Source organism: Onychostoma macrolepis, chromosome 12, assembly GCF_012432095.1.
Source record: "Onychostoma macrolepis isolate SWU-2019 chromosome 12, ASM1243209v1, whole genome shotgun sequence".
NCBI classification, from domain to species: Eukaryota; Metazoa; Chordata; class Actinopteri; order Cypriniformes; family Cyprinidae; genus Onychostoma; species Onychostoma macrolepis.
In genome coordinates, this window is record NC_081166.1 from 30785979 (window position 1) to 30810850 (window position 24872).

The 24872-nt window shown below is 39.6% G+C and overlaps 3 protein-coding genes across 3 annotated transcripts in view; all 3 read right to left on the minus strand.

Moving 5' to 3' along the window:
* The window catches only part of tlcd3bb (TLC domain containing 3Bb), an 11732-nt gene extending 10769 nt beyond the window's left edge, over nucleotides 1-963 (minus strand). Inside the window, 1 exon segment of the mRNA XM_058793549.1 lies at nucleotides 1-963. This exon segment is cut by the window's left edge and continues 957 nt beyond it. The gene's annotated coding sequence lies outside the window, so the exon portion shown is untranslated.
* A 125-nt stretch (nucleotides 964-1088) lies between these two features.
* On the minus strand, nucleotides 1089-17972 carry mazb (MYC-associated zinc finger protein b (purine-binding transcription factor)). Its single transcript, XM_058793550.1, has 7 exons — nucleotides 16869-17972; nucleotides 16589-16727; nucleotides 14216-14520; nucleotides 13347-13594; nucleotides 11647-11710; nucleotides 10305-10476; nucleotides 1089-4921 (listed from the first exon to the last, which is right to left on the minus strand). The coding sequence occupies exons 1-7, from the start codon at nucleotides 16899-16901 to the stop codon at nucleotides 4596-4598; spliced, it is 1287 nt and encodes a 428-aa protein (XP_058649533.1). The 5' UTR covers nucleotides 16902-17972; the 3' UTR covers nucleotides 1089-4595.
* Nucleotides 17973-19378: 1406 nt separating this feature from the next.
* taok2b (TAO kinase 2b) overlaps nucleotides 19379-24872 on the minus strand; it is a 31431-nt gene continuing 25937 nt past the window's right edge. The window contains exon 19 of the mRNA XM_058793115.1: nucleotides 19379-22875. Coding sequence (XP_058649098.1) covers nucleotides 22135-22875 — 741 coding nt within the window. The 3' untranslated portion in view covers nucleotides 19379-22134. The remainder of the gene's footprint in view (nucleotides 22876-24872) is intronic.

Below are 24872 nucleotides of genomic sequence, written 5' to 3' on the forward strand. Positions count from 1 at the left end.
AATTGAAACTCAAAGCTGAGCTGTCCAAACATCGAGCTCTATTGGAAAGCTCTGCTTGTAGTGATCGCTGCAATACTGACAGCACGCGGTGCGAAAAACTAAATAAATAGAAATGCACGCTCGAATATGAAATTAGTTTCAATCTTTTTCAAATGTAAGAAATTATGGTCATGAGGGCGTGTTATGAAAAAAAAAATAGAATAGAAATTCACACTCAAATATAAAATGAGTTAAAAAAAAAAAAAAAGTTTTAAAAGTCTAAAATAGGAAAATCATGGGTTGCTATGAAATTGTTTCCGAAATGAAATTCTCATTGTTCAGAAAAATCTCTATAAAATGTTTGATGGGAATATTATTGACAGCAATGTGTTATTAAAGAATTATTATTATTACACAAATGCCAAATTACTTTTAGACTTTGAACATCAAAAATAAAATCTGGCAAATGTAAAATGTTAAGTCTCTTTCAAAACCCTTGCTATAAATCTGAATGCATATAATAGAACATAAATAATTGATTCTGAATTAAAATCCTTGAATACAATCCAAACACAATTGTGTTGCAATGATAATATTGAGAACAGCCATGTCTTACAACACAATAACATACAAATTCTACACTTGAAAACCAAATGAATTTAAAGGATTATTTCTATGAAGCTTTTAGAAAAACTAAAATATAGAAATTACAGCAAATTCAATATGGATGAAAAGGCAATCAGAAAGTGGCTGTAAATGCAGGGAAGCCAAGGCCAATCACAGTTTAGTATGCAACACATGCAACCAACTGCAATTCAGTATGCATACCGTAAAAAAAACAAAAATCATTTTTAATGCTTAATATTCAACATTAGTGCAAGATTTGAGCCCAAAATACAGCCTGATTTAACAGCGCAAGGTTATGGTTATCAGGCCAAAGCCTTCTGCAGAATATCAATGCTTCCTCGGAATAATGACCGTCATTTATGGCTTGAATCGCTGCAGAGATGAATCATAACTCCTCTGAACCCATGGGGCTCAAACACCGAGATCCGTCTGGATTCATCTGCAAGCGCCGGAGTCTCTGGATCAAACACACACACGTCACCTTTACTCCATTTCCTTTTAATAGTCAAAATTACAAAATGATAACATGATCTACATCATCTACAAAATAATAACATAATATCCATGATCATGGTAAGCATCAACATTTTGTTTTGCTCTGTTTATAGACATGCATACTGCTAAGAAATATAAAAATATAAATATAAATACATCCCGTTATTATTTTACTTTCCTTTTTTTACTGGTTCATCGACTATAATTTAAAATAGTTGTAGTGTTTGACGAATTAAATGCGGTAGATACAGTAAGGCATTGAGATGCATTGCCAGAGCTGTACAGAGATCGGAGGTATTATTATTTCAGCTTAATGCTAAATTAAAAGAAAGAACCTAGATAGGATCCGAAGCTTATAACAACTACGTTTCTACACAGGAAGAACAAATCTCATATTAAAATGAAGCTTGTGAGTAAGCAGATATACAGTACCAACACTAAACCGATCAAAGCAATCACTCCAGAACAAAACTTCACTTTTAAACCTTGAGCTAGATTTGCTTGTGATTCAGCCCTTCTTTAAACACACCGTTCACACATTCACAACAGAAAAAAACTAAAGAAAACACAATCTTCTACAAAAGAGTCTTAGTGGAAGCAGTAACAACAGCTCTTGCTTTCCTCTGCTCAGAAAAACAACATTTAAACTACTTCGAACATCGTTTCAGCCCTGTCTGAGGTCAATCACAGCCCGACTCTTTGGGACAGTCCTGTAAGAGAAATCTAGGCATGTCTGGGTTTGCTCAGCAGTGAGGCCAGCTTCCATGTGCACCTGTTCAATGTTTGGATAAACGGACCCGGATTCAGAGTTGCATTATTTGGCCAGTACTGCAGAGACACGACTGAATCTACTGCTTTTGTTCAGTTTTAATCAGCATAAATTAAAGGCAGTGCAGAAGCACCGTACACTACTGTACACGAGTTTAGGGTCAGTAAGATGAAATTAATACTTTTGTTCAGAAACAACACATTAAACTGATCAAAGGTGACAGAAAAGGCATTAATAATGATTTCTATTTCGACTAAATGCTGTTCTTTTGAGCTTTCTATTCATCTGTGAATCTTGAAAAATAAAATGCATCACATTTTACACAAAAATATTGGTTTTCAACATTGATAATTATGTTTTCTGAGCAGCAAATCAGCATATTAGAATGATTTCTGAAGATCATGTGACGCTGAAGACTGCAGTAATGATGCTGAAAATACAGCTGCATCACAGAAATAAATTACAGTTTAACACATATTCACATAGAAAACAGCTGTTTTAAACTGTAATAATATTTCACAGTTTTTCCTGTGAAAAATCTTACTAACCCCAAACCTTTGAACAGTTGCGTATAAATATTTAAATACATTATTTTTTCACATTTTGGACCTAAGGAATTGTTTTTTGAACAAGGGTAATGAGAATCGAGGTGCGTAAATTTAATAAAACAATGTCACAATGACAGAAGCCTCCCTGGAGCTAAAAACAGGAGTCTCTTGATTTTACGGTGAAATATGAGCTGGACACGGCAGCTTCACACAGCATCTGTCACATACGGTCTGTGCATCCGTAATTCTTTTCGCAGAAGAACGTTAGTTAATAAATCCTCCCTTAACGTCTGTGTTTCATCTAATGCAACCTGTCGTGTTCACCCTTCAGCTCGCTCTGCTTGTGTCTTTCGTCACCGGAGCGATTATGAATGGATCATAAGGCCAGAGGAGGACTGGCAAACAAAGTGGAAATCAGAGGAAATACAGTAGCAATACACAATCACAGTATCATCAGAGTCCCGCGGCCATGAAAACAGAGCAGAAGAAGAAGAGAAACGGTGGCTATTTTGTCCTAAAAGCGTTAAAGCAATATCTCACCCTTCATTTACTCACCCATAAGATTTTCTTTGTTCTGTAGGACAATTTAGCAGAATGTCTGAGCTGCTCATGCAACGAAAATGAACGAGAAACCTAAGAAAGTCAAACTCCAAAAAGGAAAAAAGCTCCATTTGTGACAACAATCTGAACGAAGGGGAGTGAATGATGTTTTTGGGAGAACCGCGCACTGAAACTAAGAAACACTGCCCTGTAAGCGTCTGTCGCAGCGTATGCCCTGATTCTTCTCGTGGAGCCGAGCGGGACGCCGCACACGTGAAGCATCACTGAGAGGTGTTCTTCAAAACATATCATGCTACAGTGTGTGTGTGCATCAGTGTTGGGCTCGTTACTCAAATAATTACTAGTTACTCCTTCCAAAAGTAATATTCTTACTTATTTTCTGGCAGCTGTAATTAGTTACATAACTTTCTTTCACATTCCACAGAAGTTGCATATCTTCCCCATAAAATGATTTTAAAATATATATTTCTGCCTCATCATTTGACCAAATCCACATCGGATCACAGTCAGAAGTGATTACAAACACTCAGTGGTGGTTAATAGTAACGTTTAAGTAAGTACGTGTTGTATTAATCTCATTAATTGTCATGTGCAGCTTGAAGCTAATTATAGCTATAATTTCTCTGTTATACTCGTGTATGATTATATACCATAATGTATTTTATCAAAAGAAATGACATAAGTTCATAAGAAAATGTTTCAGTCTCTAAAAAGGTTTTCTTGAGTTGAGAGCAAGCCGTGTAACGCCAGAGTAAAGCATCTCCCGACACACTCACTGTAATAACAGCAATATTTCCATCTGCTGAACGCAAGCTTTTTCATATTCCATATGCCTGCTGCACTGGTGACTTCATGTGTCTGTGCAAGTTGTGAAAAGTATGAAAATAAATCTGGGAATTCTTGGATTGTTGGACTTTAATCAGTAGGGCTTGAGGCATCGATAGGAACTAAGTAACGAGCTGTTTTAAAGGTGCAATAGGTCCAAAGTCTTTTCACTTCCCGATAGCAATCATTAGGTTAAGTGGTCTAAATGTATTTATATATATATTTTGTGGAAGGCGTGGGACCAAGAAATTTCCGTCCAATCAAAACACTCGGTCCTACACAGTGTTCTTTGCTCCCGGAGCAGGAGAAAGATTGCGCTGCGCAGCGTCTTCACACACAGACGAAACGTACTAGAGAAGTGTGACATAAATATACCTCTGTAAATAAACACTATTTGGGACTGGAATCGGGGAGCGCTGATGTAGCCTATTGTAGTAATGTTGTCTCTGGTGTTCTGGTCTGTGAGCGTACGTGCGTTCAGGGGGCGTGGCTTTAGACGGAGATTGCAGGGAGGGTGGGACGTCAGGCTCAAGTTAGCATTTTCCAAGATCTCCTACTGCACCTTTAAGGATAGTAACTGTAATATTATTACTGAAATCTTATTAGTAAACAGTTACTAGTTTCTGCAAAAAGTAATATTATTACTGCAACTAGTTACTGCCCAACACTGGTGTGCATGTCATAAACTGAAGGACTTCCGCTCAGAATGCCTGTTTTCACAGTTTGTCCTTGGCGTGTTTAGTGTAGTATGATGGCTGTTTGTGTCATGCGTGTGAGTGTAGCCTGCTCTGCTAGCTCTGCGGCTGCGGGATGATGCTGGAGCAGTCGGTCACCAGCAGATCCACCACCGTGTTCCCGCTCATGAACACCGCGGGGGCCGACACCATGCTGCAGAGCGTGACGGTGCTGCTCTCGCTGCTGCTGGGGCCGCCGGGGCCCGGATCGCTGGTGGGGGGGTTGTGGGTCCCCATGTGGCCCTGCAGCTGCGTGGGGGTCTTGCAGTGAACGCCGCACAGCTGGCAGACGAGCACGGCCCCGGGGCCCGAGCCGCTCTCCTTCCACTCCTGCCCGTGGTGCTTCTGCGCGTGAACCCGCAGGTACGTCAGCGTGGTGAAACCTGCGGAGCATTTCATTGGCTGATCACTGACATCACCGCAGAATGACTCGTTAATGATAATTACAGCAGACAGAGTGTAAGTCATTTACATGAGTTTTTGTTTATGCAATTACAGAGGTTTGTTGAAATACTACATCACAGCAGATTGAACAAGACCACAACAACCTCAATCATCAACAGACAAACAGATACAGACAGATAAATAAAGACAAAGAGATAGACAGATGATAGACAGATAGACAGATGATAGATAGATAGATAGACAGATACATAGATAGATAGATGATAGACAGATAAACAGATGATAGATAGATGATAGACAGATAGATGATAGATACATAGATAGATAGATGATAGACAGATAGACAGATGATAGATAGATGATAGACAGATGATAGATAGATAGATGATAGACAGATAGATAGATAGATGACAGATAGACAGATGATAGATAGATGATAGACAGATAGATAGACAGATGATAGATAGATAGACAGATAGATGATAGATGATAGACAGATGATAGATAGATAGATAGACAGATACATAGATAGATAGATGATAGACAGATAGACAGATGATAGATAGATGATAGACAGATAGATGATAGATACATAGATAGATAGATGATAGACAGATAGACAGATGATAGATAGACAGATAGACAGATGATAGATAGATGATAGACAGATGATAGATAGATAGATGATAGACAGATAGACAGATGATAGATAGACAGATAGACAGATGATAGATAGATGATAGACAGATAGATGATAGACAGATGATAGATAGACAGATAGACAGATAGATAGATAGATGATAGACAGATAGACAGATGATAGATAGATAGATAGACAGATACATAGATAGATAGATGATAGACAGATAAACAGATGATAGATGATAGACAGATAGATGATAGATACATAGATAGATAGATGATAGACAGATAGACAGATGATAGATAGACAGATAGACAGATGATAGACAGATGATAGATAGATGATAGACAGATAGACAGATGATAGATAGACAGATAGACAGATGATAGATAGATGATAGACAGATGATAGATAGATAGATAGATGATAGACAGATAGACAGATGATAGACAGATAGACAGATGATAGATAGATAGATACATAGATAGATAGATGATAGACAGATGATAGATAGACAGATAGACAGATGATAGATGATAGACAGATGATAGATAGATGATAGACAGATAGATGATAGATGATAGACAGATGATAGATAGATAGATGATAGACAGATAGACAGATGATAGATAGATGATAGACAGATGATAGATAGATAGATGATAGACAGATGATAGATAGATAGATGATAGACAGATGATAGATAGACAGATGATAGACAGATAGATGATAGACAGATGATAGATAGATAGATAGACAGATGATAGATAGATAGATGATAGATAGATGATAGACAGATGATAGATAGATAGATGATAGACAGATGATAGATAGATAGATGATAGACAGATGATAGATAGACAGATAGATAGACAGATAGATGATAGATAGATAGATAGATAGACAGATAGATGATAGATACACAGATGATAGACAGATGATAGATAGATAGATAGATAGATAGATGATACACAGATAGACAGATGATAGATAGATGATAGACAGATGATAGATAGATAGATGATAGACAGATGATAGATAGATAGATAGATAGATAGATAGATAGACAGATGATAGACAGATGATAGATAGATAGATAGATGATGATAGACAGATGATAGATAGATAGATAGATGATACACAGATGATAGATAGATAGATGATAGACAGATGATAGATAGATAGACAGATGATAGACAGGCAGATAGATAGATAGATAGATGATAGACAGATGGATAGATAGATAGATAGATAGATAGATAGACAGATGATAGACAGATGATAGATAGATGGATAGATGGATAGATAGATAGATAGATAGATAGATAGATAGATAGATAGATAGATAGATAGATAGATAGACAGATGATAGACAGATGAATAGATGGATAGATGGATAGATGGATAGATGGATAGACAGTGGGGGTGTGAATCCGCACTGGTTTCTAGATTCAATTCGATTATGATTATCATGTCAACGATTCAATTCAATATCACGATTATATCAATTTATTTTGTGCATTTTTATTAGATTATATAAGCAGGTTACTTTTTTAAATAATTGTTAATTAATATATAATTAATTATTGTTAAGAATTAAAAGTAAATATAGCTTCAAAACATACAAGCAAATTTTTCTTAGCATTATTAGCTTGATTAGTTGGGGACATTCATAAATTCCAGTGTAATCGTGGACTTGATCGCACAGATACTATTAGAACTGAGCTGAGCTGGACGATGCCTTCACTGAATTCAATAATGAACTGCCTTCAACTGAAAATTGAGAGTTTACTTGTCCTTCTGCATTACTGACACACTAGTTTCCTATTGAATACTGTAAAGCTGCTTTGACACACTCTGTATTGTTAAAAGCGCTGTATAAAGGTGACTTGACTAAAGTATCCAGATAGAAGTTTATTACCCGTTCTCAGTGGGAAAGTGTCCAAACAACGTTGCTCAAAAAAAGTTGGCTGACAAAATAGCTTAAAAAGTTTCCCCGTGTATCATCAGCTTCATATTTCTCTCCGAGCTGGCTCTGTGTGTCCACAACATCAGTGAGTGTTCAAAATAACTTAATTTTCTGATCTGATGCGGCTTCTTATCATGGAATGAGGCATAAAATATATTCTATAATGTAGTAAAGGCTATGTTGATCAGAAATGGCTTACAAATATACTTAATTATTCTGAAAATACCCAAGTTGGCTTGAAGTGTTTATTGTCTTCATGTTTCATCATTCAAAACATTTCTATGTTCTATTTATTCAGTTACAGCGATAGCTGGAAGCCTTTGTCTGTATTAGGATGGAGCATCATAAGTTATATTACTTCTGTATATATATATATTTATATATTATTTTAGGGATGCACCGACGAATCAGCCGATTTTTGAATAATTTAGAGCCATCGGCATATCAGAAACAGCATGAAAAGTGCCGAAACCGATGGTTTATTAATTAACTGCATGGAGACAATGAGTTGCATGTCTGTTGCAAAAACCAATGGTTTTCTCTGGGCAGGATAATTAAATACCTGCCTAAACAAAATAAAATCTGTACAATATATATGTGAAATGACCGCGTTCAGCTGTAAATTCATCATAGGCGATTAACCAATATCCGTCAGTTTGCGTCTGTGAACGGACAAAACAGAATAAAATAGGCTACATAAAAAAGGAATAGGCCTCCACACGAAATATATTTTGTTTCATTAACAGATTTAATACGTAACATCAACCTTCACATAGGCTATATCAGTAATAATAATACGATGTGCGATTTGACATTTATTGACATGTATTGACATTTTAGACACCATATTGCCATTTTGCTCTATTTCATTAACAAAAATAACTCCAAACACAGCCACAGCACTGTTTTGCGTCTCTGAGCAACATGACGGAGATTCGTTCCTGAATGAATCACCCGTTTAAATGATTCGGTTCAGTCGCAATGACTCACTTAGTAACAGTGATTTGATGCCACCTGCTGGAGGTTTTATTTTCACATTTAAAGTATTCTTTTTATTTTTTAAATAATTTCTAATATCAGTATTAAACGTTTTCTGTATCAAAACATGATTTATTCATTTGTAACTGCAGGTTAAAGCATGCCATGTCCCTCAGAGCTGCATTGAACAGTGGGTAAATATATCTGTTCCACTTCAGACGCAGCTTCTGTGTTTCCTCTGCAGTGCAAAGATGAATTTTGTTGATACTGATTTCATTTGTTGGTAACAGCCCAAATGTCTTATTATACTAATTGACTGAATAAATGTAAGAATTTGACTCAAAAGGTGATGCACACTTTTAGAAAAAAAAAAAAAAAAAGGCTTTATAAAATTAAAAATGCCCATAAAAGGTAAAAATCAATTTAAACTTGTTAAATTAAAATTCATTTCTATCACTGCTGTGAACTGACCACCACACAGAATATGAAAAACATCAAACACTTCAGGAGTCAGCTGTCCACGGTAGTCCTTAATTAAGATATCAGCACAATAACACACTCAAAATATCGTCTAATTATCGCTATCGAAAAAAATCCCAGAAAATATTGAGATATCTTTTTTTTTATCTTTAATCGCATACCCCTAGCAGGAACAGATATGTTCAAATACTGATTCTGCCTGGAGAGAACCAGTCTATTAAAATTTTTAATTTTACAGTTTTTAAGCCCTGCTTTATGCAACTGACCAATATCGGAATCAGCCAGTAGTTGTTTGTTAAAATCGGTATCGGCAAAAAAAAAATTCCTATCAGTGCATCCCTAATATATATACATACACACACACACAAATACACACTAGTCAACATTTGAAGTGGATCAAAACCTTGGAAAACTTTGATGAACTTTTTTGATCCACTTCAAATGTTAACTACACTGTAAAAAATGACCGTGATTTTAACGGTAAAAAACTGAAAATGCTACAGTAAAAACCTGTTAAATGGTTAACGGTAAGTTCCCCTGTAATAGGCATTTCTGTAAATCTGTAATAGACATTTCAGACAATTTTATGGTGAAATACCGTTTTTGGAAGTTTTAAATTTACAGGGAAAAACTGTAAATTGACGTTGCCAGAATTCCCTGCGTTGCATTTCAAATTTTGTTTGAATTGGATGTTTTTTCTTTGAAATAACTATGTTTCTTCTTAGTTTTTTCTTATCAGTTGTGTTTATTAGGGTTGTATGTTACATCTAATGTTGTTAAATTAATGTTTAGTGCATATTTCACATGATGGTGTTTAGTGTTTGTGTGAATGACACTGTGCACCTTCTATATACGTTATTAATTAAAAGCTGCTTGTGATGGGCTTTGGTTCATCATGTGACTCTCATCACCTGCATTTGTTGGTTATCAGTGTATTACAAAAGGTACAAAACAGATTTCAGTACTTCAATAGGTTGGTATATTAACATTATATCAGTTAATGAAATTACGGTATTTAACTGTAAATTTAAGTTAAAACCGTAAAACCTAATGTTGCTACCGTATTTTTTACGGTAGAATTCCGGCAACCACAGCTGCGGGTTTTTTACCGTAAATTTTACGGAATTTTTTTTTACAGTGTACTGTACAAATAAACACAAACACACATTGCTTTTTAAATCACAAATCACAGTGGCTAAAAAAGCCAAGCTATGTATTTAACCATGGGCTGACTGTATTGTTGCATCCCTAGTAAACAGACAGACAGACAGGTGTGTGTTCTCAGACTCACTGCGGTTGCAGAGGTGGCAGGAGTGATGCTGTGATTGGTTGTGCACCCTCATGTGATCCGTGATGTAGGCCGCAGACAGCAGTTTGCCACAGATGTGACAGGGAACCTTCTCTTCGTGTCTGATCATGTGAGCGCGCAGACGGTCCCGTGTGGCGAAGCTCGATTCACACGTCTGCACCAAACACACGCATGGGCACATATAACAACCGCTTAACCGTGGTATATAACGCCTTTAACCTGCCACACATTTACACTGCATTCTCCACACAAATAAATAAAACAACATAACAGAAGATTTGTATATTGCAACATTAAAAACAGAATCACTATGTATTTAGCTCACAGAACTGAAGATATTGAGTTCGTTCAACTAATTGTGACCTGTGCTGGCAAAGAGAGTCACAATGAGCAAATTTAAAAAATGAGTTATTTTTATGTTCTCCATTAAAAGACCGTCAAAATTATGTATGAGTTGTTTGAATCTGACAAAAAAAATGACTGAGCTACACCCGTCTGAAGTCGATGGAGTCAATTAAGTTTCCCGAAGGTTCCAAAGAAAAATCACTGAGCAACATTACATCTTTTCCCCCACTTCTTTTTTTAATAATCATTACTAGATTAATAATGACAATATATCTATTTTTGATTTTATCTTTGTTGTTATAAGAACAGATGCAAAAAAGAACAAATATAAGAAACAAGTTTATAGTGTATTACTTTATTCATTTTACATCTACACAAGCATTCAAGAAAAACAAATAATAAAATGTAAAAATCCCTTTAGTGCGTTCATTACAAATAAATTGATCGTTAAAATTTCAAAAGCAGTTCAATCAAGTGCAGCGAATGATTCCCTTTTTCTTTTATTGTTAGATTAACATTAATGTGACAGACGACCTATATTAATACTTACTGTACTGCACGGATCTAATATAAATGTCACGCATCCGATGTTTTTCCCCAAAGTTCACTTAAGATATAACAGATTATGTTTGTGTGAAAACTTAAATTTATTCGGCCTACTGTAATGCTGTGTATATATCGGGATCACACGCCGTCGGTGTCGTCTTTATGCAGGCGCTTCGGAGAAAAGGTACTCCTCTACTAATACTTTTAGATGTTTAATTACTATTTGGAGCATTGGGATCACTAGACAAGGGCAAGATTTTTTTTTGCCTGCAGGTCAAAATTAGCCTGTGCGCATTCACACTCATTTTCCCAGCACGGGTCACTTATAAACCAGTTTTGTTCTTACCTTAAAAACGCACTAAAATCAAGAAAAGACTCTTCTTTCAGTGTAAACTATACAAATGCAACACAAACGCAAAACAAACTTCCATACCGGACATTTGAAGGGTCGTTCTGAAGAATGGACCTGCCGGACGTGACTGTTGAGATGATCAGGCCTGTGAGATCGAGCGAGAGACGCGTCAGTCTAATGTTTAGCAGTGTGTGATCACATTAGGGCTGTCAAAATATTATCAATATTCGAGTTATATTTGAATTTAAAAGACCATTTCAGTTAGTGGGAAAAAAGCTTTTGTCTTCTCTCCTGAGGCCACAAGAGGGCGCATACAGCAAAATATTACTAATGCACGTTCCTTCAAAGCAATAAAATAACACGACTATCTGCGAAAGTGTATAATGTTTATAATCCAAATATAATTAAATAAGTTGCTTTAACAATTATAACAAAACGGCATCATGTATGCATAGTTTAATACAAAGAAACGAAAGCCAATCACACAAGAGTACTTTTTTCATTTAAAAACATGAGATGCAGTGAGATGGGGGGGGGGGGGGACGCCATAAAGTTGACTTGTTTTTTAAAAGTTGAACTTGCAGTAATTTTACATGCTTTCTAAACATGCTTCTCTCGTGTGAGACGCGAGTGCAACGGTGATAGCTGTCCCTCTAGAAAATGTGATGAATGTGTTCTGTGTGAATGCCTTGGTTTCAGTTTTAACGTAAATAACATCTTCTCCGTATTGATGTCTTTTTCTGCAATATTTTGAATGAACAACACAGCATCGCTGCATCTAGTGGGTTCAGCTGGATCGGCTAACAAAAACATTAAAGAGGTCATCAGATGCACATTTTCCACAAGTTGATATGATTCTTTAGGGTCTTCATGAAAAGTCTATAACATACTTTGGTTCAATTTTTCAATGGTGGTGTAAAACAACACCCTTTTTACCCTGTCAAAATCAGCTCTGTTCACAGCGAGTCGTTTCGGGGGATGTCCCTTTAAATGCTAATGAGCTCTGCTGACCCCGCCCCTCTCTTCCGTGGGGTAACGAGCTGTTCTCATGAGACTGTTTACTTTAGCCACAGAACTTGCTAACTAGCACATTATTAGGAAAGGTGATTTGCAAAGACTCATAAACGAACCTTATACTCACTTCTTCTGTAGATGAAGCTGGATCACGAATGATTCGCGCGAACTCTAGACGCATTCACGCAGATCGGGAGGCACATTCCCTTCTGAAACAAAGCTAATCCACTATTCAGCGGCTCAGATGTCGGGAGTAAATGACGACTGCTATGTTCATTATTACATCCAACAACAAAACACCTCAATCACTTAATCGGAGACATTCTTATCTACACCTGCTCCGGATCGACACAATGGCGGATTGTTTACAGCTCAATGAGGGCGGGTCTGTGCTAAAACACAAGTGTCAATCAACAATCGTGGGAGGGGCCTCTGTGACAGGCCCCTCCCACGGCTTGAGTTGAGAAAGGGGATATTATTTATAGGGATTACAGGGTGAATGTGTGCACACACTACAAACACACATTTCAGTTCAAACAACATGTGAATTTTGCATCCGATGACCCCTTTAAAAAAAACAACAACGGCACATCGTCATTGCATTTCATGCGCCACTGATAAGGCTGCCTGATGCACACCTAAAATTCAAATGCATTCGAATGTGAATTTTTATTTTAAAATTCGCTGAATATTCGAAACTCATATTCTTATTTGACAGCCCTAGTTCACACTCCGGCCAGTGTGTGGAGCTGTGAGGTGTGGCCCACCGTGAGAAGGCTTTAGCGCAGTGTGGACAGACGTAGGGCTTCTCCACGCCGCCCTGGTGCGAGCGCACGTGATGGCTCATGCGGTCCTTGCGCTTGAAGCGCTGCTGGCAGATGGGGCAGGAGAAGGGCTTCTCGTCCGAGTGCGAGAGCCGGTGGCGGTTCAGATGGTACACGTCCCTGAAGGCTTTGCCGCAGGTCTCGCAGGCGTGGTTCTTGCGCACAGGGTTGGGGTTCTGGTTTACTGGCCTCTGAGGGGAGCAAAGAAACCAGGAGACGGTCAACAGTCAAAATATAAGCACTGTATCTGTAAACCTGCGCTCACCTGCAGTTCAGAACCAGAGACACAGTCAGTTTAAACACTGGTTTGTTTAGTGTTTTAGGTTTATTTACACCTCCTGTATACAACCAGTAAACATGAACTAGTGTCAGAAATTCAATTTATTTAAAAAGTCAATTTATCCAGAATCGCGCGGCTCTATTTTGCACACAAACAGCTCCAGTTTTTATGCAGCCGGCTGATTTTTGTTCATGGTACTCCGCAGCAATTAAATGTTTTGCAAAAAGAAATCGAATAAATAGGTTTGATATCTAAATGTTTTACTTCTAATTTTGAATCGAAACTGGGAATCGATAAGAATCGGAACTGAAATTGATCAAATTCAAAGGATACCCAACCCTAGCTGGCACATATTTCCATTTATACATCAGCTACCAAGCTTTTGAATTTGTGTATTCAAATGATTATACTTATTATAGGTGTGCAAATATCTCAAACTGACAGACTAACACAGCCGAGGCTTGCTTCTACTCATCAGCAATACATCACATCATCATGTGTGATCCACATGAAAACACACACGGATGCCCACCTGTACCGGCTCCCCTGTTGCCATGACGACAGCAGCGGCCGGAGGCGGGAGGGCAGTGACGGTCTCCATGGCAGCGTGGTTGCCGTCGGCAGCGGGCAGCGTCTGGGGGATGGAGAGGTGCAGCAGAGAGAGCGGCGCCGGCTGATGCTCCACGCTCTCTTTGGCCTCGTGGCTCTGCGGCGCCCCCTTCATGCGGATCCCGGTGTGGACGGACTGATGCCGCCGCAGGTTGTAGCTGTTCTTGAACTGCTTGCTGCAGATGGAGCAGATGTGGGCGGCGCGGGCCGGTCTGGACACCGGCTTCACTGATGGGACGGACAGACCACACAGAGTTATCAACAGCAGTGAGAGGGTTAAAGGCAGCGCTCACCCTCGAGTCGTTCCAAACCCGTAAGACCTTCGTTCATCTTCAGAACACAACTTGATGCTTTCTGACCCTGCATAGACTACTACGATCACGTTTTGAGAAGAAATCATTGAATAAAGCTGTTATTTTTGTTTTCTTTGCGCACAAAAAGTATTCTCGTAGCTTCATAACAGTAGGATTGAACGACTGATGTTACAGACTGTTTTAACGATGTCCTTACTGCGCTTGATGCGAATCTATAATCGACAAATAAATCAATGCATTGTGAATCGATATATGATTCTGCATCGATTGTGAGATTATCCGATTCTCTCTTGAATTGATTCTGAGCGAAGTTTTACTTTAGAAACAGCTGTATTCTGCTAACGAAGTGGGTTGTGTTTACATTACTCTCACGTCATAAAAGCTGAGGCGCAAGTACATTTAACCACTTACATGACCACTTAGCATTTGAGTGTGCAATTACAAACTAGCCTAGAGCGCCACCTGCTGTTAAAAACTAAGCTCAGAAATGATCCACGAATCGCGATGCATCGATTTATCGCCCCAGCCCTACTGATCGTAGGACGCTTGCTGTCTACGGAGGGTCAGAGCGCTCTCGGATTTAATCAATAATATCTTAATTTGTGTTCTGAAGGTCTTCCAGGTTTGGAACGACATGAGGGCGTGTAATCATCGTTCACTAGGGATGGGCGATATCTTATCTTTTGCGATATACCGGTGAAAACTCTCCCCACGATAAGAATTAGTCTTTCTGCGATAATAACGATAAAGTCTAGCTGTTGACATATTTCTGTGTGTGATCGTGCGGAGCGATATCGCGGAAGGTGGACGTGAAATTGAGGAGTTTATCGCTAAACGAGGAGCTGCTTCTATAATCTGGATCTGGTTTGGTCAGGACTGTACAGTGCGACAAAACTCAGTCTGAGCCTTGAATAAATGTAGTTTTGCATGAGCCTGTTTACAAACCTGTCGTCCAACAAAGATATCATTTATTGACATGATTTTTCTTATTAACATCAGTCAAGTGTTTGAAATAACTTTGTGAACAGATGAGGCAGAAATCATACTATTTTATATGATTATATACAGTGATAAAGACTATGTCAATTAGCATATAAATATACTTTATCCTTATAAAAATACCCAAGATTGCTTGAAGAACACAGATAAAGCATATATTGTCACAATCATATGTTTATTGTCTTCAAGTTTCCTCAGTTAAAATTTCTCTATCTGCGTTTTATTCAGCGATAACTGGATACCTTTGTCCATATCAGGGATTTAACGGAGCGTCGTCAGTGCGGTTACTTCTGCGATGCATGTGCAGTTTCTGCGCAAGAGCGCCCCCTGGCTTCCAGTACGAATTAAACGGTCATTACATTACGTGTGTACTCAGTAATGCTCACAACAAATAGGAAGAATAATACTTTTCTCTAAAAAATGTTTTGTCTCTTAGTGGATGCATAAGATTCCCTGAATTATCATCATCGCAATAAATACCAGAAATTATCGTGATGTATTTTTAAGCCCGTGTTCACCTTGGATCGCACAGATTTCTATCAGAACGAGCATATTTTGCAATGTCCCGGTACGTTTACAGACACTTTTTGACAACGTTTCAAGAATTTCAGTGAAATTTCAAACCAAGCAGCATTCTGTCGGTCAAAATGGCAGTTTTACTGAAATTTCACACAAACTCGCAAAATCCCCAATAATGCAGATTCTAATTAAAAAGACTGGATTTCAACAAACGATGGTAAACGTGATCGCACCTGTACACACTTTTCGGACTCGCCAAGAATTTTTCAGCTGTCTTTGATTAGTGGATTTTAAAAACCACGAAATTCATAAATCATACAACATTTAGATTCTCTCTAGAAATCTCCCCTTCTTGACCGTGCCCCCATTTCTACAGGCCTTATAAAAACCCCTAACGAAGGTCATAACGAAGTACGGCTGCCGATATTAAACGCAGTGCTGCTCTATATGCCCCCCCCCCTCACCAGGTACAGGATCCTCATTGAGAGCAGCAGTGTCCACTGTCGACGGGGGCGGGGCTATGTGCTCGTTGGGCGGGGTCTGAGGAGAGGTCAGCAGCTCTGATTGGAGGCTCCCCTCCACTGGGGTCTGGGAGGGTGTGGTCTGGGAAAGAACAATCACAAAGTACTAAGTTTGAATTCTAAACTTCACTGTAGGTACAGCTGGGGTGCATTTAATGTACTAACGCAGATGTTCCGTGACAACACACACACACACACACACACACACCTCGTTCAGTCTCACCTGGAAGAGAAAATTGCTCCAAGTGGCATCCATTTTGTTCCACTGCGATGAATATTATAATCAACTACACAGTCCTGAAGATTAATAACGCACCATTGACATCCTTTAGACGTGTTTTTAAACTCTTCTCCCAATCACTTGTTTAATGAACGGCTCAGATTAGCAGGCGATAACACACACTATCTAGTGCTCACTTTGCTCCTGTCCAACTTTACCCCGAGACATCGCAACACCGTGCTATTTATTCATTTGCATGAGTTAAAATGTCGAAAGCAATCATGTTATTTCTACACTCTTACATCATGCATTATAAAAGGCATTTTAGACGTTAAATGACGGTTAGACGTGATGCGCTTGACGCATTCGAACGAGCCAAAGTTAAAGGTTGCTGTGGATAAATCAGTGTTTTTTTCCTCGATCCCGCGATAGGCCTCTCGGGTGTTTGTCGAAGCCTCGCTGTAGATTTAAGCGGTGACCCCGGCGAGTGACGCTGGAGCCCGGCCGCAGCCCGCCGCTCCACCTCGGCGCTTCGATTCACAGGATGTCATCTTTCTTTTTTTATCGCTCTCTCTCTCTCTCTCCTCCCTCCCTTCCCTGTCTCTTTCTTCCTTTTCTTTTTTAATTCCTCTTTCTTCTACCCCCTCCTCTCCTTTCCTCTCCGCTATGTCCCAGTTGCTCTTAAAGGGATGCGCGCTCCCTCTGTTTCCGTCGCTTCCTCTCAGAGAGTGCGCCGACAGAAAAACAGCGGGAACTGACGTCACGTGACCGAGTCGATCTGCGCCGATGAGCTTCATTCACAGAAAAATATAAAAAATATTTCGGAAAGATCCTAATATTTGCCTGCAGTTTTTTATTGGTGGTTAACCAGCTGAAGAATGTGCGTTTTAATACTGTCTCTTGCTGAATTTCATATGCATTGACATCGATTTTATTTTCAAATACAATAAATATATGTTATAACATACTGTATTTGAAAATAAAATCAGTCCAAAAAACCTAACTTATAAAAAGACTTGTAATAAAGCTTGTGCTTTATACTGATTTTCCCTGAACTGACAGAAAAAAAATAAATAAATACAAAAATAAAATGTGAATTAAATGCTTAATAAATAAATAGAACGCACCGACTGTGACGCTCCGAACGAGGCATTACGCTTATTCATATTTAAGATCATATTAAGATTTTTTTTGAAGACATTTATAAGTATAAAAAAAACACTTCTAACTTAGACTTGCCTGTGATTTATGTTGTTTTTCCCTCTGAACTTACAGGATTTAATTTCCCTTACCAACATTCACCATGGTTTTACTACAAATAAAACCAAAAAACATGGTTAATAGGTAACCCGTTTAATCCCAAATTTTTCCCAGATATGAAAATGACCCTTTGAAACAATCAATAATGAATTTTTGGGGAAATGTGTGAAAAATTGTTTTATGGTCACCATGGTGACCGGTGGGATAATGTGTGCACTTAACATATTTCTGCAGTCAAAAAAATAGTTATATATCTTAGTCCAGCTTTTAAACTGTTTGATCACATTCTAGGGTTACTATTATGCATTAAAAAAAACCTTATACAACATTGATATAAACACTGATACAACACTGAGATAAAAGACAAAAAAATACAACCATCAACGTTTTTCAAAATTGTTACTTTATTTGTAAAATATATGATCAAATTTTTATATTAGTGCTACCAGTATTACAATATCAATATTGTAACTTATTTGTAACGTTTGAACTTTTAATTTAATGCAATATTTGTCATTGCAACATTTTAATGTAATCTTCACTAACAACTGCAACTGGATTTATATTAAGTTCACTGTTACACTACTGTGACCAACAACATGTTTACTCAAAACTCAATATATGTGAATTCATATATAATACTGACACTGCACACTGGTGGTGGAAGAGACACACACACACACACACACACTCACACGCTCACTCAGACACACACACACACACACACACACACTCACTCAGACACACACACACACACTCGCTCACTCAGACACACACACACACTCGCTCACTCAGACACACACACACACACACACACACACACACACACACACACTCAGACACACACACTCGCTCACTCAGACACACACACACACACACACACACACACTCACTCAGACACACACACACACACACACACACACACACACACTCGCTCACTCAGACACACACACACACACAGGCGCACACACACACTCAGACACACACTCGCTCACTCAGACACACACACACACACACACACACACACACAGACGCACACACACACTCAGACACACACACACACTCGCTCACTCAGACACACACACACACACACACACACACACACACACACACTCACTCAGACACACACACACACACACACACACACACACACACACACACACTCAGACACACACACACACTCACACACACACACACACACACACACACACACACACTCACTCAGACACACACACACACACACACACACACACACACGCACACACACACACACACACACGCACACACACACACACTCACTCAGACACACACACACTCCACGTTTGTTAGAATTATCAACTCAAAAAAAATGTTTGTTTTTTTTATTATAAAAACCATCAAGACAAAGTTTGAGCCTGTGCTTTATTTATATCGATTTTTCCAGACTGTACATAGTTTATTTCAATTTATATTCATAACACTGTACTCTGTGTCCAATAAACAAATAAATAATCGACCAAACTACAAACGCATTAAACTGGAGCGCGTCAGATTCTTCACGGATTTGTTAAGACTGGTGACTGTAAATGTACAGAAATACGTGTCCTTATGATTATTTCATTTATTCACTACTTTACTATTTATTACTAATCTCTCATTTCAGTTTCAGTTTGGCCTTTGTATTTATTCCAGTTTATATGAAAAGCTTCATGTAGCGTGGATTAAAATTCATATACAGAGTAAATCCTGTAGTTAGCTTTTAAATTCTGGCGCTTTTATTTAGGCTTCGAAATTCACAAGTTATGTTATTTTGTGAAGATTATCTTAATGGACAAACGTGTAAATTTCATGGTTGAACACAGAGCTTATTTTCTTGCGATAATCCAAAAGTTTATGGAAAATCCCATTGGGAACCAGTCGTGGGCCAAATGTTTGAAGAACATCATAAACACAACACGAGACCAATCCACGTTAATATCAATTTATTATCATTTAAATTGCTTCGCGTTTATTTTTCTTCCACGTGTTTTCTCTCTTCAAACCACAAGCGGTTTGATTTCAGTAATGAATGTTTGGAGATGTACTGAAAATGTCCTCTCAGCAAAACCTCCACTTTTGACAGTCGACACAAACATACCCAGTCCGTCCATCTCCACACCTCAGGAGAGCCTCCTTTACCACCGTGCATGGACCCAGACCTGCCTTGCAACATTAGCTCTGACATTCAACATTATAATGGGATCACGGTCCTAAAATCATGAAGCAACATCACACCATCTCTCACAAACAAGTCAGTCCATTCAACGGCACAATCTCACCGGCCCTCCGAACGCTGCGCCCACGTCCCATACACTAGAAGATCTGCATGCACAGTTTAAACCAAGCATAAAGTAGTAGGTTATACAGAGAGAGAGAGAGAGAGAGAGAGAGATATCAGAGCTGGTGTTTCTCGCTCGAGTTCATCAAGTTGCTCGTGTTCTTCTGGGATATCTCTGAATGTGTCCCAGGATCAGAGCACAGATATACAGTATATACACTCATTCCTGTGCACTTCATCTGCACAGAAACACAGCTGTGTAGAGTCCTGGAGCTTCAGGAGCGCTCCCTACCTGCTCAAAACAACACACGATCCAGCTCTCCACGAAAGATCAGTGATTGTAACCCGTTGTAATTAAATCAAGTCTGTTTTTATATTGTCTAAAGTCTGAGTTAAAGGATGCTCATCCCAGCAAATAAGTCCTATTTTTTGGTGTGTTTGTGTACAAAAGTGGCGACCAGAGCGCATCCCATTCAGACGACGCATACACACAAACAAACCCACTGTTAACAATTATTAATACTCACGTATTAATAACCATAACGCACACTAGACCCGATTTCTTCATTTCTTTTAGAAAAGTTCACATCTTTTGCAACCAGATGCTCGGAGAAATTTGAAAAACGTCTTCGTGATGACATCAAACGAACGCCGCGCATCTCAGATCCAATTTCTACAATTAAATGTTAGGTCTATTCTGTTCACATGTTATTTTATCAAAATGTCGATAGTCATAATTACTATAGAAAACTGTGGACACAATGCTTCAACACTTTAGATACTATATATTTATATATTTATATACACACAATAAAAGATCCAATTGGTGGGAGATTGACTCTAAAAGCCTTTGGCTGCGTCTGAAATCGTTTATTCTGAGTAGGTACTGAGTACTTAACGACCGTTAAAACAAGTATGTTGTATATCGTACGAATGTAACTCTTCTCACGTACTGTTGTCGTCTACTATGTAGTAGGGATACGTGCGATTTCAGATGCAGCCAATGATTTTGTGAAGGTAGCTTTAAGGCCCGTTCACAATAAGAACGATAATTATAACGATAACATTCCGTTTTGTCGTCTTCCGCGTTAACTGCTTGAGCTCGTTAAAGCAGGATGGGTTCTGATTGGCTGAAATTGAATTGAATATCATCGTTCCTCAAGTGGTGGACTCTTGATTTCCAAAACTTATCATTAGATTAAAAAAAAAAAAGGCAGCCTTAAGGCCCATTCACAACAGGAACGATGATTATAATAATAATTACGACGATAACGTTGTTTATTATGCAGTTTCTGTTTTGAATTCAACGATACTGTTCCTCTGTTATTGTTACAGCGGTGTTGGACTCTTACTTATCGTTATATTTATCGTCGTTTGCGTTAACGGGCCCAAACGTGACTGGATAACATATGAATACAAATGTATTTACTACATTAATCTCATGCATTGGAGCAACTCCCACAGATGTAAACGTACTCAAAGTCTGACCGACATAAACATTCTGTGTTCGTTCTGTCGCGCAAACACGTACGAATTCTCCCCGTCGCGCAGCATCCCTTTAAGACGTCTTAAAGGCAGTGGTGATGTTCCAAGCCAGTTTCACACTTTTTTTTTTTTTGTTTTTACCGAAAAAACAACGACGAGCAAGGAAAAACCAAAGCGACAGACGAGTGCGATGTCCTCTCGGAGGAATTCGGCTGGAAAGCGCGCTCCTTACGAGTACGAGAGGTGCGATCCGTTGGAGATGTGCGAGGTGACCGAGGTGCTCCGGCTGAGCACTCCGTCCGCGCCTCCTCCTGCTCCTCCGGGGCCTCCTCCGGACGCGGTTCTGCGCAGCGGCTGGGGGCTGTTCCTCAGGGCCATCAGGCCGGGGCCCCTCACCACCAGCCCTCCTCCGTACACTCCCTGAGGAGCCGGCGGGCCGGAGGAGACGGGCGGAGGCGCGGGAGGAGGCGCAGGAGGGAGCAGAGCCAGGGACTGGGAGGAGGAGCGGGAGGGAAGGTGGTGGGAGAAGAGGTGAGGGTGTGCCGCCGCTCCTCCCCACTCCTTCTCGCGCTCCTTCTCTCGCTCCCGCTCCCGCTCGCGGTACAGCTGAGGAGTGCTCTGGTGATGGTAGTGCTGCGGCAGCTGGTGCCGGCTGTGATGGGAGGCCGAGGACGACGAGGAGGACGAGGAGGAGGAGCGGGACGAATGGTGCAGGGGCCCCAGGAGGTGGGAGGAGGACGAGGAGTCGGCTCTGCTGGGGCCCCTGCGGGAGACCGGCGGCCCCCCGTGGCTCCAGTGGTAGCCCTGCTTGGGATGGGCCTCGGAGGGGATGCCGGTGAGGGCCAGGCTGCTGAAGCCCAGGCGGAGGCTCTCGGAGTCGAAGGCCTCGATCTCGGACGCCTGGCGCTCCAGGAGGGACCGGATGCGCTCCGAGCGCTCGTTCTGCAGGGCCAGCATCTCCTCCTCGATCTGGAGAGACAGAGCCACGGAAACTGCTTCTGATCGGCGCAACTAATAATCGTGCAGAGTCGGGATAAAATAAAGGATTAGTTCCCCCAAAGATGAAAATTAGCCCATGTTTTACTCAACCTCGAGGCGTCGTAGGTACTGCATATATATGACTTTCTTCTTTCAGACAAATCCAATCAGAGTTATATTAACTGGCTCTTTCAAGCTTTATAATGATTCAGAGATGCATCAGGTAAGCTTTGCTCGGATCGGGGGCCTGCTCCACACAGAATATCTTTTAAAGATTTTTTTTTTTTACATGCTCATTTGTAGTTACTTTAAGGAATTTTTAAAATATATTTTTTTGAAGATGAAGGGCTATGCAGGCTATTTAAGACAATATTGGCTGATCAGACGGCAATGACGACGTAACATGTAAAATGTTTGCGCTCTCTCTCTTCAGCGTTCCCACATCTCTGACCTCAAATACATTACATATTACCCTTTTTAGACAGATTTTGAATTAAAGAGTAAAGAAAATACTATACAAAACTTATTGAAACAACTAAACAAATTTATTTATCCTTGTAAGATCACAAGTACACTTGTAAATTCCAAAGAGATCCGTTATTAGCCCCGCAGTGGAAAACGAAACCGTATCCGTGCTGACTGGCCCGGATCGGCACGGAACGGAACGGTTAAGCAAAGAGAACCGTTCGGCCCGATAGTGGAAAAGCGGCTTTTCTCATTGAATCTAAGCAAATCTCATAGGTGACCTATTTTGATCTCTGTTTCTGTTCAACAGTCCAAAAGTAGTCAAATAAAGTGCGCACATCCATAATAAACGTGCCTCACGCAGCTCCGGGGGGTGAATAAAGGCCTCCTGTAGTATGACGTATGCGTAGCGTAAGCGCCGGTGATTAGCGACGAACGCAAAGAGAGAACAAAACAAAACGCACAAATTAAAAGCACAAACTGAGGATTTTTAAAGAAAAATGTCGGAGGATTTCGATATAAGCCAAGAGGAGACTGGTTTTCCTTTGCTAAAGTAAGGAAACTTTGCTTTCTTTACTCCTGTAGACAAACGTTGGTTTTCGCGAGACTCACACGCACATGTGCTATGTCTATGTACGATAGCGGAACTTACACAAAACTGTTTATATCGTTTTAAATATGGATATTTTTCTTACAAAAACGCATGGATTCGCTACAGTAGACCTTTATTCACGCCCCGGAGCCGTGTGAGGCACGTTTTATTATAGATGCGCGCACTTTATTTGACGTGTTTTGGACTGCTGAACAGAAACACTCTTTATAATCATGTCATTATAAAGAGCCAGGACTCCGATTGGATTCGTCTGAAAGAAGACTTGAGGGTGATTAAAACATGGACTAATTTTTATTTTTGGGTGAACTAACCCTTTAAAATGAATCTATCTTCTAAATGCACAGTAGGGCTGCACGATTAATCGAATCTCGTCAGTGAAGCCGGTTCTATAATCAGTAGTAAATCTCCATCACGTGCTTTCAGATGGAGCAGCATTTACTACACGGAGCCGGAGAAAAAATAAATAAATAAATCACAGACGATATAATCGCACGGTAATGACAGCTGTTTGCGTAGCTTCTCTGTGAACTACGGCTCTGTGCAGTAAAAGCTGCTCCTTCTGAAAGCACATGAAAATACCACATTTAATAACATGTTTTTACTCCAAACTCACTTCATTTTGATTTATCGTGCAGCACTAATGCACAGATCTTGCTGTGAACAATTACAAAGCAATTAAAATGGCTTTGACCTTATAATGTTTAATTAAATAATTACTTCACCCAAAAATGAAAATTCTGTCACTAATGACTCACCCTCGTGTCGTTCCAAACCCGGAAGACCTTCGTTCATCTTCAGGACACAAATTAAGATATTTTTGATTCAATCTGAGAGCTCTCCGACCCTCCGTAGATAAAGAAAACAAAAAGAACAACTTTATTCAGCTCTTCTCCTCCTCGGCCCGTCTGCA

Coding starts and splice junctions, on each gene's coding strand:
- mazb (XM_058793550.1), bottom strand. CDS start 16,901: ATGGATGCCACTTGGAGCAATTTTCTCTTCCAG. Junction 14,521..16,588: donor CAATGAGGATCCTGTACCTG/GTGAGGGGGGGG, acceptor CCGTCCCATCAG/TGAAGCCGGTGTCCAGACCG. Junction 11,711..13,346: donor TGCGCTAAAGCCTTCTCACG/GTGGGCCACACC, acceptor TCGATCTCACAG/GCCTGATCATCTCAACAGTC.